Source organism: Schistocerca piceifrons, chromosome 4 (assembly GCF_021461385.2).
Source record: "Schistocerca piceifrons isolate TAMUIC-IGC-003096 chromosome 4, iqSchPice1.1, whole genome shotgun sequence".
NCBI classification, from domain to species: domain Eukaryota; kingdom Metazoa; phylum Arthropoda; class Insecta; order Orthoptera; family Acrididae; genus Schistocerca; species Schistocerca piceifrons.
The window spans coordinates 236117719-236136691 of record NC_060141.1 but is presented as its reverse complement, the minus strand read 5'-3'; the positions used below and the strand labels follow the sequence as shown (position 1 = coordinate 236136691).

Here is an 18973-nt window from a genome sequence, read left to right as displayed (position 1 = left end):
GTCACAGAATGAGGATTGAACACTGGATCTTCATATATGTAGTCTGACACTAAACTTCTTATCACGAAGTCATAGAACTTCAGAGAAGTATGTTGTCTATTTGTAGGGTGTGTATAACAATCATCCTTGGGAAGTTGAGGAAACACTTATCACAGTCCAACTCAATGTGGACTAGTCAGTATAGCAGTGGGTGGTGCTCAGTTAGGTTAGAAGTATAGCTCTTAAAATTAATTATATGCTTACTAGCCAATCAGTCTACTTCAACTATATATCTATGTTTTTCAGGTGCTTGTCATGACGGCACAGATCTTATGCAACATTATAGTCCATAACATTCTAGATGTTAACAGAATATGTGTTGTTGTCTTTGATGAATGCCATGCTGCCACAGGCAACCACCCTATGAAGCAGGTATGTTGAAATGAAAACCTTTCAAAGATGATTAAGTTTACAATGATGTGACAATACTGTTACTGATAATGTAGCCTTGCAGTGAAAATTTCTGTGAATAAACATTAATATATAGTGCAACACTTAACAGTACACTGGAAAGTACTGCCTGGAATACAAACCATTGTGTAGTTGAATTGTTGAGCAGTTGACACTTGCATAAGCAAGAGTGAAATTATTGATAAGCTCTCAATTTTATGATGATTCATTACCTTTACTCCTTTCATTGTTTGAATGTCTACATTGGAACATATCATACAAAAATCTACTGCATGAAGCTCTTGCATTCTTATGTAGGGTCAAATAAATGTCATTATTCCCATTAAAAAAATAAAAAAAATAAAAAAGAATTGAAGTTATCTATGAAGGCAATGTGGGAAAAACTGGAAGTTCACATGCATTCCTGAGTAAGTTACAAATTTACCTTATCTAGTACTCTTTACGACAATTTGTGAAGAGGTTCATAAAGCTGCTTAAGAAGCTGATAGGCAGATGTTAATTGCAACAAATTGTTAATTAGAAGGATAATGCTTGAAGCAATGCATATAAGCTTCTGCAATGATCACAACATTTTTTTTTTCAGAGGAACTTCCCCAAAAATCGAAGAAATATTATGGGAATGTTAGTCAGCACAATTAGTTTTATACAGACTGTGTCAGAAAACATGGAAAGGAAAACCTAGGGATTCTTACACATGCATATCAGTACAGTATATTCATGCTAATCTGGCCAATCCTTGCACATATGGGGGCCAGATTACTGGAAGTGCTGAATTATTGAGTGTGTCTTAAATTTAGTGTAAACCCACAGGGGTTGTACATCATTAAATCCAAATATACATTCATTTTCATAGAAAACTTAAGTCATTGAGTGTTCACATATACAGTAGTATTACTCACTGTGAAACATGTCCCAAATTTTTAGTTGTTGCAATAATCGTACATGACAGCAGTATGCTTTATCACAAAATGGCTTTACAAGCGTTACACCAGTATTGCATATTTCTGATTGTTGCATAAAGTACTCCAGGAAGATATTTGTAGCTTCAGCACCAGCAGTGTGACATATCTTCAAGTTCTCTCCTTCTACGTTTACAATGTGATTTGCGCATGGTTTTTGTTTATTCTCTTACCCAAAAACTGATACATGGATAGAGTTGTAATAAAGCTTTTTTCTCCTCACCATTGCAGGGATTTAGTGTAGCATTGCCTCTGTAGCATTTATTTTTATATAGCTTTATTTTAAATTTATTGTTCCAGGCAGCAGAAAACATATTGAAGTTGCACATAAATCCTAGATTGCTTGGGCTTTCAGGCAGTTTAATAAATGGTGACTGTAAAGTTTCAAGAGTTGTCAAGTGTTTGAAGGACCTGGAAGATACGTTTAAGTGCAAGATATCAACTGCTGAAGAATCACTGTTACCAGAAGTAAGGAGGTACGAAGTTTTGACTAATGCAAATACTATCCTTTATTGCAAGATTAACAGAACATTGGTATATCAAGGTCATTGTTCCGCATGATAGAGGTGGAGATAAGTAAAGATGCTCTTGGTGATCAGGCAGTTTGTAAAAATATACATTGGTTGGTGATGGGTCATTATTATTTGCTGTGTCCAAGATGATGGGTATTTATATTTAATAATACTCATTTCATGATATTAGTTGAAAATATATTGAGTACAGAATTGTATTTTTTCTTTTTCAGAGTTTGCCTTGAAGACAGACAGAATAAATTTTAATAGAAAAAATTATAAACATTTAATTTGTGAGATAGAATAGTAGTTTCTGTTCTTAAACACTTTGCTGACTTTTAGTTCTTCCCTATCCAGCCCCTGCTATGCACTGTTATTTTTAAAGGAGATCTGTACTCAGAACAAACAGATACTCAATATAGTTTATTCAACAAATTGTTACAGAATGCTCCCTAGAGTCATACAAGCTAGCTTTAAGTAAGCAGTTCAACCAAAGTCGAGGCTCACAGTGGTCCTGTGCTGTCTTAGGTGTAACCTCATCAGAGGGTGCACCTAGTTACAAATGCCATATCACTAACACTGCGACAGGTACTTGCTTTCCATAGTGATGTCAGGTGGTTCTAAAATGCCCTCACCCGACCACCCACCAGTCCGCAGCAGTAACTGCTGGGAGAGAAGCAACAGAAGTAGTGCATGATCTGGTGTGACCACTGCCAGAAAGGGTGGTGGATCAATGTCCACAGCATTGCTGTGAAAGGCCAGAGCAGGATGAGGCTCGAGGGCAGTTGCATGAGCTGCCATGTGACCTGAGGCTCTGCAAGTGTTGGATAGCTAAACAGCGACTGACTAAGGTGGCGGATATAAATTTGATTTAGATGTTGCTCCAAAAGGCCGTAGGAGGAACCACAGTATACGTCATGAACCTATGGATGTTGGACTCCATAAGGGTCCCTTTCTGTGCAGCGACCATGGGATATAAAATTATAAAGAATGTAGCAACCAGTCACGGAAACATAATTTATTTATCTTGTTGCAAATCGATTTCGACGGATATCAGTCATCATCGGTGCTAAAACAAATACAAGAGACAGGGCATAATTAACAACTGCTTTAACAAACGAAACATTGACAATAAAACATAGTTACATCAATTACAAGATATACAGATGTCTGAAATTAAAATTCAAAGTCATAACATCCATTTTTCTAACTGATACATGCAATAAGTATAAGTACTGTCCTTGGCAGTTTTGTATCATGAAGTAACACATCATGGGTCAACGCTACAAAAAGACAACACGAGATGGCACCACATTGCAATAAGCGCACTCTATGTAAAATACAGCAGACATGTGTCTGTGTATGTGCGGATGGATATGTGTGTGTGTGCGAGTGTATACCTGTCCTTTTTTCCACTATATATATATATAAGACCTTAAGGTCTTTAAATATGTCTGCTTGTGTCTGTATGTGTGGATGGATATGTGCGTGTGTGCGAGTGTATACCTGTCCTTTTTTCCCCCTAAGGTAAGTCTTTCCGCTCCCGGGATTGGAATGACTCCTTACCCTCTCCCTTAAAACCCACTTCCTTTCGTCTTCCCCTCTCCTTCCCTCTTTCCTGATGAGGCAACAGTTTGTTGCGAAAGCTTGAATTTTGTGTGTGTGTTTGTGTTTGTTTGTGTGTCTATCGACCTGCCAGCACTTTTGTTCGGTAAGTCACCTCATCTTTGTTTTTATATATATATATATATATATATACATACATATGCGCTAGCAGGTCGATAGACAAACAAACATACACACAAAATTCAAGCTTTCGCAACAAACGGTTGCTTCTTCAGGAAAGAGAGAAGGAGAGGGAAAGAAGAAAGGATGTGGGTTTTAAGGGAGAGGGTAAGGAGTCATTCCAATCCCGGTAGTGGAAAGACTTACCTTAGGGGGAAAAAAGGACAGGTAAACACTCGCGCACACACACCCATATCCAACTGCACATATACAGACACAAGCAGACATTTGTAAAGGCAAAGAGTTTCGGCAGAGATGTCAGTCGAGGCAGAAGTACAGAGGCAAAGATGTTGTTGAAAGACAGGTGAGGTATGAGCGGCGGCAACTTAAAATTAGCGGATGGTCAGACCTGGCGGATAACAAGAAGAGAGGATATACTGAAGGGCAAGTTCCCATCTCCGGAGTTCTGACAGGTTGGTGTTAGTGGGAAGTATCCAGATAACCCGGATGGTGTAACACTGTGCCAAGATGTGCTGGCCGTGCACCAAGGCATGTTTAGCCACAGGGTGATCCTCATTACCAACAAACACTGTCTGCCTGTGTCCATTCATGCGAATGGACAGTTTGTTGCTGGTCATTCCCACATAGAAAGCTCATAGTGTAGGCAGGTCAGTTGGTAAATCACGTGGGTGCTTTTACACGTGGCTCTGCCTTTGGTCGTGTACACCTTCCGGGTTACAGGATTGGAGTAGGTGATGGTGGGAGGGTGCATGGGACAGGTTTTACACCGGGGGCAGTTACAAGGGTAGGAGCCAGAGGGTAGGGAAGGTGGTTTGGGGATTTCATAGGGATGAACTAAGAAGTTACGAAGGTTAGGTGGACGGCGGAAAGACACTCTTGGCGGAGTGGGGAGGATTTCATGAAAGATGGATCTCATTTCAGGGCAGGATTTGAGGAAGTCGTATCCCTGCTGGAGAGCCACATTCAGAGTCTGATCCAGTCCCGGAAAGTATCCTGTCACAAGTGGAGCACTTTTGTGGTTCTTCTGTGGGAGGTTCTGGGTTTGAGGGGATGAGGAAGTGGCTCTGGTTATTTGCTTCTGTACCAGGTCGGGAGGGTAGTTGCGGGATGCAAAAGCTGTTTTCAGATTGTTGGTGTAATGGTTCAGGGATTTCAGACTGGAGCAGATTCGTTTGCCACGAAGACCTAGGCTGTAGGGAAGGGACCGTTTGATGTGGAATGGGTGGCAGCTGTCATAATGGAGGTACTGTTGCTTGTTGGTGGGTTTGATGTGGACGGACGTGTGAAGCTGGCCATAGGACAGGTGGAGGTCAACGTCAAGGAAAGTGGCATGGGATTTGGAGTAGGACCAGGTGAATCTGATGGAACCAAACGAGTTGAGGTTGGAGAGGAAATTCTGGAGTTCTTCTTCACTGTGAGTCCAGATCATGAAGATGTCATCAATAAATCTGTACCAAACTTTGGGTTGGCAGGCCTGGGTAACCAAGAAGGCTTCCTCTAAGCGACCCATGAATAGGTTGGCGTAAGAGGGGGCCATCCTGGTACCCATGGCTGTTCCCTTTAATTGTTGGTATGTCTGGCCTTCAAAAGTGAAGAAGTTGTGGGTCAGGAAAGAGGTTTTAGGTAGGGTGGCAGGTGATCGGCGTGAAAGGAAGTGCTCCATCACAGCGAGTCCCTGGACGTGCGGAATATTTGTGTATAAGGAAGTGGCATCAATGGTTACAAGGATGGTTTCCGGGGGTAACAGATTGGGTAAGGATTCCAGGCGTTCGAGAAAGTGGTTGGTGTCTTTGATGGAGGATAGGAGACTGCATGTAATGGGTTGATGGTGTTGATCTACGTAGGCAGAGATACGTTCTGTGAGGGCTTGGTAACCAGCTACAATGGGGCAGCTGGGATGATTGGGTTTGTGAATTTTAGGAAGAAGGTAGAAGGTAGGGGTGCGGGGTTTCGGTGGGGTCAGGAGGTTGATGAAGTCAGGTGAAAGGTTTTGTAGGGGGCCTAAGGTTCTGAGGATTCTTTGAAGCTCTGCCTGGACATCAGGAATGGGATTACCTTGGCAAACTTTGTATGTGGTGTTGTCTGAAAGCTGACGCAGTCCCTCAGCCACATACTCCCGTTGATCAAGTACCACGGTCGTGGAACCCTTGTCCGCCGGAATAATGATGATGGATCGGTCAGCCTTCAGATCACGGATAGCCTGGGCTTCAGCAGTGTTGATGTTGGGAGCAGGATTAAGGTTTTATCTACTATACAATTTTATCCCGCCTGTATATACTCAATAATACGTAACCCACTTCCAAACCACAACCAAACCACAGACACAAACAATCACAAACATACATTGTTTGTGTGTCTGTCGACCTGCCAGCACTTTCATTTGGTAAGTCACATCATCTTTGTTTTTAGATATATTTTTCCTACGTGGAATGTTTCCCTTTATTATAACTATATATATATATATATATATATATATATATATATATATACACACACACACACACACACACACACACACACACACACACACACACACACACACACACACCAAAACTACGATTGTGAAAATTGTAAGAAGAACTAAACTTGATAAAAATATGAATCCATTCACACAAATTTAGGAAATGAAACTTATTTGTCATAATGATGAAACAGAATAGTGGTATCAATGGCCATCTGCTATTCTACATACAAACTACAAGTGCATCAAAAGGCACATTTATGTTACTTCCTATAGATGATGCTATGTTACTGAATGCACAAATCAAAAGTTGACAGAGTTCAGGTAAAAATTACAGTAAGAGATAAACAATCATATTACTTAAGTAATGCCATTAACAAAATGTTACACATATAAAGAACCATATATGTGGATAATGACTTTAGATCAACTATGCGAACTATAGCCTAATGAACGAATGTACCATGCACTCTTATATTTCTCGTGAGTATGGTGGTAACAGATACAAGGATTGCCGTATCACTGCCAACCACTGGCGATAAAATAGATGTTCAAAAGTCAATCACAAAACAACAAGAGCAGCACGCTCAAAATTTGTGGAACCAACTCTAAACACTGAAAACCATATACCATCTAACAACCACTTTTTTGAATAAGAATGGCTCAGTTTACATATGAAAATTGGTAGTTGCATCAGATTTCATAAAATACATATTTTCTTTAAAAGTTAATACATTTAAGGAGATACAAAACCATTTATAAAACAAAGTTAACATTGTGGAATAAATTGACATCACTCGATGTAAGGTGACAATCATCAGGAACAGAACAACCCACACTGTATTATATCGTTCTAATGTGAACAAATATGAACAATCTTGTGATCACAGATAATCTGCTCAATGCAGCAAACTTACATTCTAATGGCCTAAAATATTGGTTGAAACAACTGTTAGCTAGCTACATAAGTTTGCCCGAAAAATATAAAGGCCTCCATATATTGAGTAAGGTGATACTGATAACGACATGTCAACCGTTAGAAAATGGAAAAATAGTAACGACATAATCTGTTAATCTACACCTTCAGCGTAGTAGATCAAACCACTGAGGCCATTTACAGGGAAAAAGCTTAGTTATTGATGAGCAAACATCATTTCTGTAACGACAGATGGCACTGCTAGGGAATAGAACTATGCAGTATGGTGTGCATTTTTTACCTAGGTAAATGGCTGGAAAACTATTACTTTTCATTGCTGGTAGAATGGGCAAAATCATGCTTGATTACATACACTCGATAAGCAGAAAAACGCCACCATTTATGAAGAAACAATGAAAAGGAACCAGGGATGTATGGAGTAAATGTCAAGGTTAAATGGTAGGAGGATGTCATAAATGTTATTCAATTGCAAACACGCAGCAGGAAATGTATTTCATTGTCTTATTTTTGTTATTCGCTACACTCGGTTCGTCCACCCCCATATCTCTATATTTATTGGCAATTTCCTCATAAATTTTTTGAATATGAGGCAAAGGATAATCATTAGTTTTAGCTATGAAGTAAATAAATTCCAATTCGGTTTTACAGTCTTCTTCAGAAAGCGGGACAGTAAATAGACTATTAAAAGCAAACTTAAAAATGCTGCTTTATGCTGATTAGGGTGGCCCGAGTTATAATTAATAATGCAGTCAGTATGTGTCTTTTTTTTTTTTTCGAAATATGCTGAAGTGATGTCTTCTTTCAATATTCCTTATGTATCAAATCAAGAAAATTAATGACCCCATTTGTTTAGAGTTCATATGTGAATTTTATATTTACGTGCAAAGCATTGAATGTAGCCACAACTTCGTTAATGTCATTATCGTTACCATTCACTGGTAACAGTATCTCATCAAGATATACGACATAATAAACAATTTTCTTTGCCAGTTATACATTTTCTGCAAACCATCTAACTTCAAGATGATTGATAAACACATCTGCTAAAAAAACAAGAAACCACATTTCCCATACTAAGACTGTCTTTTTGAATATAAATTTCACCATTGAATCTGAAAAAATTGCATTTTAGCATAAGCGATAATAGATCCATAAATTCCTCAATTTCATTTCCTGACATCTTACGCTGCATTAAATTATTTTTCACAATTTCAGCAGTCTTGTCTATCGGTGTATTAGTATATAAATTCACCATATCAAGGGATACAAGCTTCATATTAGCTGTTGTGGGGATGTCTCTGACCTGCTCAATTAGTTGCTTACTATTTTTTGCTCAAAATTATTTTTGGATTTGGAAGTGTTTCTTTAATAGATTTAAACATTTTTGCACTATTTTACTGAAAGGACCCCCTATATTGTTCACAATTGGCCTCACGGGACACCCTACCTTTGGACTTTAAGTTGAACTCTTATGGTAGGTATATGTGAGTTAATATTTGGTAAAGTTTGTTTCTCAAACAGTGTTACAATTTCCTTCTATGTTTTTAATTTATCACCAAGTTTTTTTTCTGTGCCTCACCTGTAAGATGTTTCTCAATTCTCATGATATTGTTATTTACAAAAAAACTCTTTAGTTTTATTAAGGTAATCCTCTTTTCTAACTACAGTTACGGTGTTCCGTTTATCAGCTTTTGTAACGATCTCATTATTTTTATGCAACTTGTTATTTATACTTATAGTTATATTTTCCTTAGAGCAAATCCTATTCACTACTTTTACTTCATTAGAAATTTTACCATATTTAACTAAAATATTGATGGATTAAAGAAAAAAGTAAATTCTCACAAAAGTAAAGTAAAAAAATAATGTTACCATTTTTCACCAAAATATCCTGGGACTGAAGAATAAAGTAGATGAGCTCCCAGTTTGTTTAGATGACATTGAATCTTATAATGTAATAGATATACTATACCGAACTTTTCGACTCTGTAAGTGCAGAACAGGAAATCAGTGATCATAAGGCTGTTGCAGCATCCCTGAATATGGAAGTTAATAGGAATATAAAAAAGGGAGGAAGGTTTATCTGTTTAGCAAGAGTAATAGAAGGCAGATTTCAGACTATCTAACAGATCAAAATGACAATTTCTGTTCCAACACTGTCGAAAGTAAAATTCTATGTACCAACTTGACAGAAAATCCTAGGAAGTTGTGGTCTTGCGTTAAATCAGTAAGTGACTGGAAACAGCATATCCAGACACTCCAGGATGATGATGGCATTGAAACAGAGGATGATACGCGTAAAGCTGAAATACTAAACACCTTTTTCCAAAGCTGTTTCACAGAGGAAGACCGCACTGCAGTTCCTTTTCTAAATCCTCGCACAAACGAAAAAATGGCTGACATCGAAATAAGTGTCCAAGGAGTAGAAAAGCAACTGGAATCACTCAACAGAGGAAAGTCCACTGGACCTGACGGGATACCAATTCGATTCTACACAGAGTACGCGAAAGAACTTGCCCCCCTTCTAACAGCCGTGTACCGCAAGTCTCTTGAGGAACGGAAGGTTCCAAACGATTGTAAAAGAGCACAGATAGTCCCAGTCTTCAAGAAGGGCGTCGAGCAGATGCGCAAAACTATAGACCCATATCTCTGATGTCGATCTGTTGTAGAATTTTAGAACATGTTTTTTGCTTGAGTATCATGTCGGTTTTGGAAACCCAGAATCTACTCTGTAGGAATCAACATGGATTCCGAAAACAGCAATTGTGTGAGACCCAACTCACTTTATTTGTTCATGAGACCCAGAAAATATTAGATACAGGCTCCCAGGTAGATGCTATTTTCCTTGACTTCCGGAAGGTGTTTGATACAGTTCCGCACTGTCGCCTGATAAACAAAGTAAAAGCCTACGGAATATCAGACCAGCTGTGTGGCTGGATCGAAGAGTTTTTAGCAAACAGAACACAGTATGTTGTTATCAATGGAGAGACGTCTACAGACGTTAAAGTAACCTCTGGCGTGCCACAGGGGAGTGTTATGGGACCATTGCTTTTCACAATATATATAAATGACCTAGTAGGTAGTGTCGGAAGTTCCATGCGGATGATGCTGTAGTATACAGAGAAGTTGCAGCATTAGAAAATTGTAGCGAAATGCAGGAAGATCTGCAGCGGATAGGCACTTGGTGCAGGGAGTGGCAACTGACCCTTAACATAGACAAATGTAATGTATTGCGAATACATAGAAAGAAGGATCCTTTATTGTATGATTATATGATAGCGGAGCCAACACTGGTAGCAGTTACTTCTGTAAAATATCTGGGAGTATGCTTGTGGAACGATTTGAAGTGGAGTGATCATATAAAGTAAGGCGGGTACCAGGTTGCGATTCATTGGGAGAGTCCTTAGAAAATGTAGTCTATCAACAAAGGAGGTGGCTTACAAAACACTCATTCGACCTATACTTGAGTATTGCTCATCAGTGTGGGATCCGTACCAGATCGGGTTGACGGATGAGATAGAGAAGATCCAAAGAAGAGCGGCGCGTTTCGTCACAGTGTTATTTGGTAACTGTGATAGCGTTACGGAGATGTTTAACAAACTCAAGTGGCAGACTCTGCAAGAGAGGCGCTCTGCATCGCGGTGTAGCTTGCTCGCCAGGTTTCGAGAGGGTGCGTTTCTGGATGAGGTATCGAATATATTGCTTCGCCCTACTTATACCTCCCGAGGAGATCACGAATGTAAAATTAGAGAGATTCGAGCATGAACGGAGCTTTCAGACAGTCATTCTTCCCGCGAACCATATGCGACTGGAACAGAAAAGGGAGGTAATGACAGTGGCACGTAAAGTGCCCTCCGCCACACACCGTTGGGTGGCTTGCGGAGTATAAATGTAGATGTAGATGCATCACATTGTGTCTGATATGGAAAAGGTAAATATCAGTGGTTATAAACTAGCTGCACATATGAGTAGAGAGAATAAGGTGAGAGGAGGAGTTGCCATATATGTCAAAAGTTATCACTATGTAGAAAGTATAGACACTAAAAGTTTTGTCTAGAGCAACATATAGAAGCATGTGCCTGTCAACTTAAACTGAAGGAGGGCTCTTTTATAATTGTAACAGTATGTAGGTCCCCTTCAGGAAACTTTCATTTATTCCTGGAAAACTTGGATTCCTTGTTGTGCTATCTGTCAGATAGGGGAAAGCAAATTATTTTTTGTGGGGACTTCAATGTTGATTCACTGAAAGAGTGTAATAGGAAGAATGACCTGGAAATCTTGCTCGGTTCTTTCAATTTGACATCTGTCATTAATTTTCCTACTCGGGTAGTAAAGGACAGCAGCACATTGATAGAAAACACTTTTATAGACCAAGATAGGTTTAAAACATAAATTCTTGTCCTGTTGAGAATGACCTTTCTGATCATGATGCTCACCTAATTACAGTATATGACATAGCTCCATTCAGTAATTCAAATCTACCCTCCAAAGTTGTGCGTTCAATTAATGACTCAACAATTAGAAATTTCAGAGGAAATCTTCAGCAGTTAGACTGGGATGAGGTGTACAAGGAACCTGATGCTAATTTAAAATATAACTTATTTCATGATAAACTTGTAAGAGAATTTGAAAACTGTTTCCCCAAGAAAGTAGTTAAATCTAATTTTAAGAATCCATGCAAAAAACCTTGGCTTACTAAAGGAATAAAAATATCTTTTAACCACAAAAGGGAACTGTATCTAACAACAAGAAAGAGTAATGACCCAGAAACAGCCAAATATTATAAAAACTACTGTGCTACATTAAGAAAGGTTATTAAAAAGTCTAGAAGTATGTGCGTCATGTCTGAGATTAATACCTCTGATAACAAAATCAAAACAATTTGGAATATTATTACAAGGGAGACAGGGCAACCAAGAGTACAGGATGATGGCATCACCATCAAAGTGAATGGGAACTTGATGAACAACAAGCCAGAAGTCGAAAACATTTTGAATAATCATTTTTTAAATGTTGTAGAGAAAATAGGATCTAAATGTTCATTAGAAGAAGCAAGGCAGTTAATGGAAGAGGCCTTACCCACACCATTTGATACAATTGAAATTCCCCCCTCCCCCCCTTCTCCTTCTGAAATTAGGATGATAATAAACTCTCTCAAAAATAAAAGCTCACATGGAATTGATGGCATTTCCAGCAGGATAATAAAAGCTTGTTCCCAAGAAATAAGTGGCATTCTCAGCCACATATGTAATAGCTCACTGCAGCAGGGTATTTTCCCAGACTGACTGAAGTATGCCATTGTTAAACCACTGCATAAACAAGGGGATACGTCTGATGTCAACAACTACTGCCCAATCTCTCTTCTGACTGCCTTATCCACAATTCTTGAAACAGTAATGTATCGTAGAGTAGCTTCACACCTTTGTAAAAATAAAGTTTTAACAAAATTTCAGTTTGGTTTCCAGAAGGGTTTTTCAATGGAAAATGCTATATATACTTTCACTAATGGAAATATTAAATGCTCTGAGTAACCAGAAGTCACCCGTTGGGATTTTTTGTGGTCTTATCAAAGGCTTTTGCTTGTGTAAATCATGGAATACTTCTAGATAAGCTCAAGTACTGTGGTATGAATGGGACAGTGCTCAAATGGCTTAAATCATACCAAACTGGAAGAGTGCAGAAAGTTGAAATAAGCAGTTCACATAATGTGCAAAAAACTAGTGATTTCTCAAACTCTTACCACGCCTATTTTCATTCTCTGCTTTCATATGGCATCATATTCTGGGGTAACTCATCATTGAGTAAAAGAGTGTTCATTGCACAAAAGCGTGTAATCAGAATAATTGCTAGAGCTCATCCAAGATCATCCTGCTGACACTTATTTAAAGAGCTAGAGATCTTCACTGTAGCCTCACGGTATATATATTCACTTATGAAATTTGTTATTAACAATCCCAACGAATTCAAAAGTAATAGCAGTGTACATGGCTACAACACTAGGAGAAAGGATGATCTTCACTACTCAAGGTTAAATCTAACTTTGGCTCAGAAGGGGGTAAATTATGCTGCCACAAAAGACTTTGGTCACTTACCTAATAGTATCAAAAGTCTGACAGATAGCCATATAGCAATGAAAAGGAAATTAAAAGAATTTCTTAATGGCAACTCCTTCTACTCATTACATGAATTTTTTGATATAGTAAGTGGGTAATTTCCCCAACCCCCACAAAAAATTAAAAATATTAAGTGTCATATAATATTTTGTGTAATGTAATGTCTTGTAGAGACACCTTTTATTAACCTGACATGTTCCACATCATTACGAAATGTCGTATTCATGATCTATGGAACAAGTACTAATCTAATCTAATCTAATCTAATCTAATCTGTGCAGTGAGTATCAGCTTTGGTAAACCATGCAAGTAGTTTCACATGCTACCCTGCCCTGATAGCTGTACAGTTTGCTAATAGTGGGTACGGAATAAGTGGTAGAGAGAGGATATGTGAGATGGTCGAGAGGCAGGTTGTAACAAGAATGAAACAGGCATAGGGTTGGTAGCCTGGGAAAGTTACACTGTTTGACAAGAATGTTGCTGAGGGTGAGCAAAGGCTATGGTGGGTAGAATATTGGGAGAGATGACTTCATTTCAGAGTTTCACTTGCAAGGTCAAAGGGGTAGACTCATTTGGAGATCTCGTTCCTGAGTGAAGGCAGTGGGGTATTTGCAGGGGGGGGGGGGGGGCTGGGGAGATGCCTAGGCTGTAGTACTGTAGTAAAGAAGGAAGAGTTTAATGTGGAAGATGATGGCATTAATTCAGGTGTTCCCATATTGTGCTATGTAAATCTCATTATGAAAGAACCTTCATGGATGTGGACGAAGTCAAGGTCTACATTTGCAGACAGAAGCAGCTACTGCAGGCTAATTTTGCAAAGTAAACTTACAACTAATTGTGACTAATGCTAATCTACTCTTGCTAATGAGAATTGGTTCTGATTGAGTTTATATGTGTATCTGCATCAGAAAAGAACAGAATTTACTTCCAAGGAAAAGAGCCACTGTTTCTCATCTTATACTATCCATCTGCTATTTTCATCTGCTGCTTTGTACCAAGTATTTCTGCAGCCCACTCATCCTGTTAATGAAGTGGGTCTCTCTCCCTGCCTGGAATCTATCGCTCTATTCACTCTGTGAAGGAATGTGAAAGTTCCAGCTATTTGACTACTTTTAAGTGTATCCATTGGCAGTATTTCGCATTTCTCCCCCTAAAGGTAAATACTGGGCAGCTAATATCTCTCATTTAGTTTGAGGGTTGTGTCATTTGAATTCTCCTTTTGACATAATTCAGTAGTGCATAGGTCTATTTATTATTTGTGTGTAAAATTTGATAGACACAATTATTTAAAAAGTCTGAGAGACCTTCTGTATTTCAGATACTCCACAAATCCAGAAGAAGAAATACATCACTACGGAGTGCAAGTTACAGACTCCTTTACAAAGAACATCGAGGGATTACTAACACAGTGCCAAAATCTGATAATGGTATCTAAGGTAACTGCCCCAATGCCTGGCAAAAGTAAAACTCTCCTTGGCCTTATCCCTATGTCTGATGACATGAAACAGAACAAGGAGTTGAAAAACATATTAGAAAATGTGAAGTACCAGATAGAAGACCTTGGCTTGTATGGAGGCTATGTAGCAGCAAATATGTACATCACTGTCCTCACCAAGTTATCCAGGAGGGCAGGAACTGCAGATGCTTTAGACCTCATCACTGTTATAAAGGAAAACCTGACTGAAGTGAGGTGAGTCTTTCAGAAATTTTCATGAGCTTTGCTAAGAAAAACAAACACACACACACACACACACACACACACACACACACACACACACACACAGGGAGAGAGAGAGAGAGAGAGAGAGAGAGAGAGAGAGAGATTGCTAGTTGTTAGGGGGAGGGAGGAGGAGATTGAAGGCTGAGAGGGCACTGGGGAGGAGTAGATAGGTGAAATGGAAAGGGGAGATGGTGGAGAGGACAGGGAATGCAGATTGAGTGAACTAGGAACCATAAGGGCAGGTGTGGAGATTGATGTGGATCAGGGGTTATCAGAAATGGACACCAGGACTATTGCGGGATTGAAGTATGTGTTACCAGGACAATTTCCATCTATGTAATTCAGAGAAGCTAGTATCGTGGAGAGAATCAAAATGGTTGGGGTTGTGAAGCAGTCGTTGAAATAAAGCATGTCAGTGTTCAACAACATGTTTTGCATTAAATGATGATGTAGCTGTTGTAAGGGTGAGCAGAAAATTGCTCTGCAGTCAGTGGCCACGAACAACGCCACAGTGTGCCACAAAAGTTCAGCACATACATTCTAGTTAGGAGTGGCAATGTACGTAAGAAAGGTGAAAAGGAAAACAAAACATACATGGAATGACAGTGAAAGGGAGAAAATAGATATAGAACACAAGACAGAAACAGAGGACGGATGACACAGGGTGATACGAGGGAAGGCAGCCTTTGGCTGATATTTATCCAGTATTATATGAATTTCCCAATATTATAGCTTTTGCAGAGGGGGCACCCTTTGGGAACTTTCTGGCAGATTTATACTGTGCACTAGTGAAAGACCCAAAACTGGAACTTCGCCTTTTGCTGGTAGTGATCTTCCCTTGGAGCTATCCAGGCGTGACTAATGCCCTTCCCTCACAGCTTCACTTCTGGGAAGAGCGTTGCATACTTAAAAACATTCCTCCATGTTTAGGTCTCAAAAAGGGATTTGATAGACTAGTCCTCTTTGATTATCTGCGTAATTATAGTATTTGAAGCTCACAAGGGAATGGTCCAATAAGACATGTCGAAACCTACTCTGAAATTTTTTACACACGAAGAAGACAATGAAAGAAATGCACTGCCAAAATTTTAGCTGCTAAGAGGCACTGCAAGTATTTTGTAAAAAATGTTGAAGTTAAACATTTTTGCTGTGCAAAGAACAGCTTATAACAGTGGTTTGTACAGCCCCTGCCCGACTAGCGTGCGACTTGGCGAATCACTCGCGCAATGCTGCATAGCGGAACTATCCGGAATTCCCAGACACCAATTTTAAGCACCTAAAGCCTGGTTTACAATGGAACAAATGAGCATTTGCTGAAAATTCACTACCATTCGCTTGTATATGGGTGGAATTGTTCATAGTACAGGGAGTGGAAGAGAAAATGAGGTAGCGAACGTTGCCTATGAACGCTGTGTTATTAGTTTTTAGTTTTTGGAGTTAATATTCGGCATACAGAATACTACTCTATCTTGTTAAGAGCCACAATGCGAAACGTTGCTATTCAGTGAGGATTATTTTGCATTGTGAGTGCACTGTTCTTGACGGAGTATACAAAATTGTGCAGGGAAGGAAGAATTTAAGTGTCTCAATTTGTATGGAAGCGTGACTTGTGGAGATCATGAACTTTACATGGAATTGCATCTTCATCTCTCCTCAGCACTGGTCCAAAATTTTCCTTGTATGTTGGCTGCCATTCTTCCCTGGCCTCATTACCATTGAGGGGAAATTTATAAACAGAACACTAATTACCGATGTCGAGCATCATCTGAAGAGGCGACACAGCTAGTATTTCCACTATGCTTGTAAGGTCTAACAGTCATATTCTTTTTTTTTTCCTAAAACAAAAATGGTCTAGTAGTGGCAAAGCATGCGCTTCGTGATCCAGAGAGCACAGAATCAAATTCCGTTCAGACCACAACTTTTTAACTATGATTTTTAACAGAGCGTTCACCTCCCACAGATGTTGGAGTGGCCATGGAAGACATGTGGTTCGGATTCCATGTTAAACTGCAGCTCTCCATTTTCCGATTAGGTAACTGGGGAAGATTAGGGACATAAAAGTAGCTGCAGTGGCATCCAGTTTAAAGGCCTGCCAGGTACACCAGACAGAATTCTCTTTTGCTCGTGCTTGTTAGCTTTGGTGAAAAACTGGCTTAAACTAAACAAACCTTTTTTTTTAATGACTTCATATCGACAGTTCAGTTCTTGCACATGTAATTCTGATTAAAGTGGCTAGCAGGGAAATAAATCATAGCAGTGTTTGATGTCACAGATGGCTTCCATCAATGAGGACTTGTAATTTGTTGAAATGAAATGTGTCTTGCAGTAGCACATTTTATAGCAATTCCTGTTGGCCATTCCTTATAATAATGTTTGGATGTCGAACATTTGAATATCAGTGAAACAGCTCTATGTTTATTCCCAGTAGTTGTCATAAAAATGGGAAGTGTGTATTGAATGACAAAAACAAACATTTTTTTTTTACCAAGCATACCGCACAAAGGAAAAATGGGTGCAGTCAGACACTTCATAATAACCACTAGTTTTGTTGAGACAGAACTGGGATGGAGTCAGAAATGGTCCCAGCTGTTGTTCTGCTTATTGTGCTGCATACCAGGCATACTTGATCAAATTCGTAAAGCGTGGCGAAGAAAACTGGTAATGTACAAATGACTGGAGCTTAAGAATACTGTCCCACTGGTAAACCTGAAGTGAGAGAGAGCAATTGCAAATTGTTTGTTGCCTGATAATTTCCTGAAAAATGCTGTCCACTGTCAAAAAAATTCTTTATCAAGAGGTTGAATCGCACTAGTAGTTCCAGGGAGAATCCACATCATCTGCATCTACATCCACAATTACAGATTTTCCGTCGTCCTCCACAAAAACAGAGGCTTTGTTATGTCCAGACCATGAATCCAGCAAAAGTAAAGAATTAGTTTCTGCAGCTGGTAGGAATACATTTTGAACAAAGAGTTGAAAATTATTATTTCCCATTTTTCTAGTTTTTGACATGTCGATTTAAAGATTTTTGCAACAAAACAGTCCATTTTTATTATTTTTGGTCCTAATTTGACTTGTAGTTCTTGAATACAGATATATAGCTGAGAAAACAGTAAACCACTCATACTTATCACTGTTATTATCGTAAATGAACATGTCATTGCATTCATTGATTGGGCAACCGACTCTTGTCTTTATTTTTTCCCCAAAATGATAAAGTGCGGTGTGCATGCAGTTCTTTCATGAAACCTGACTGTTCAGTATTATAAACAGCGGTTGTGAGGATAATGGCAAGTTTCATATTTACATCAGCTATGAATTTCTCTATAGCATTGTCTACCACTGGCAGCTGCTCTACACGTTTGTGTGACATAAACTTGGGAATTTTGCGACTTCCTATTCTGTACGATTTCGTGAACCTGTGTAGCCTGGTTGACGAAGCCTGGAAACTAGCAATGTTCATGTCAGATGCAATTTGGAGGGCCCAATCTCGTAGATCTCTTGTCTGTGACGGTGCATAGCCTCTCACGAGCAGTTCTAAATCTTTTAAGCAGTTTTTCTTTCAGATGGTTTGAGGTTTCCTTTTGATGCGTATTTCTTACTTCCTGTAATTCGTTCTTCCATTTGTACAGTTCACGCTCCGATTTTATGAAACAAAAACACCTTTGCACACTGTGTAACTTCAAGCATTTTTTCCTTCCTTCATTTAATCAATATTTCAGTGCCTTTTTTTTGTCGCTGAAAGCGGTTGCAGGTTTTTTTTTTTTTTTTTTAAAAAAAAGGCTTCGAAGGTATTCTTCATCAGGACTGTTACTTGCAGAACTGATGTTGTCCGAACCACATTTCACGGAATCAACAAAGTTATTTCCCATTTCTTCTAATGTATCCACAAATTCAAACAAAATGTTGATATCATTTAAATGAGTGTCAAGGAAATCAACTAACAAATGACATATGTATGTCCTCAGGAGAAGTATTGGCTGGAAACCACGTTCTTCATATTTCATCATTGCTAAATTGAGAATGTTAAATGGATTCCACATAACTGTGAAACTGGAAAAAAAAAAAAAAAAAA

The 18973-nt window shown here is 38.9% G+C and overlaps 1 protein-coding gene across 7 annotated transcripts in view; it reads left to right on the top strand.

The window, feature by feature from the left end:
* Nucleotides 1-18973, top strand: part of LOC124795481 (endoribonuclease Dicer-like) — a 428130-nt gene that overhangs the window by 88587 nt on the left and 320570 nt on the right. For all 7 annotated transcript variants that reach the window (XM_047259520.1, XM_047259523.1, XM_047259524.1 and 4 more), the window contains exons 4-6: nucleotides 286-411; nucleotides 1710-1885; nucleotides 14497-14868. In XM_047259520.1, coding sequence (XP_047115476.1) covers nucleotides 286-411; nucleotides 1710-1885; nucleotides 14497-14868 — 674 coding nt within the window. The remainder of the gene's footprint in view (nucleotides 1-285; nucleotides 412-1709; nucleotides 1886-14496; nucleotides 14869-18973) is intronic.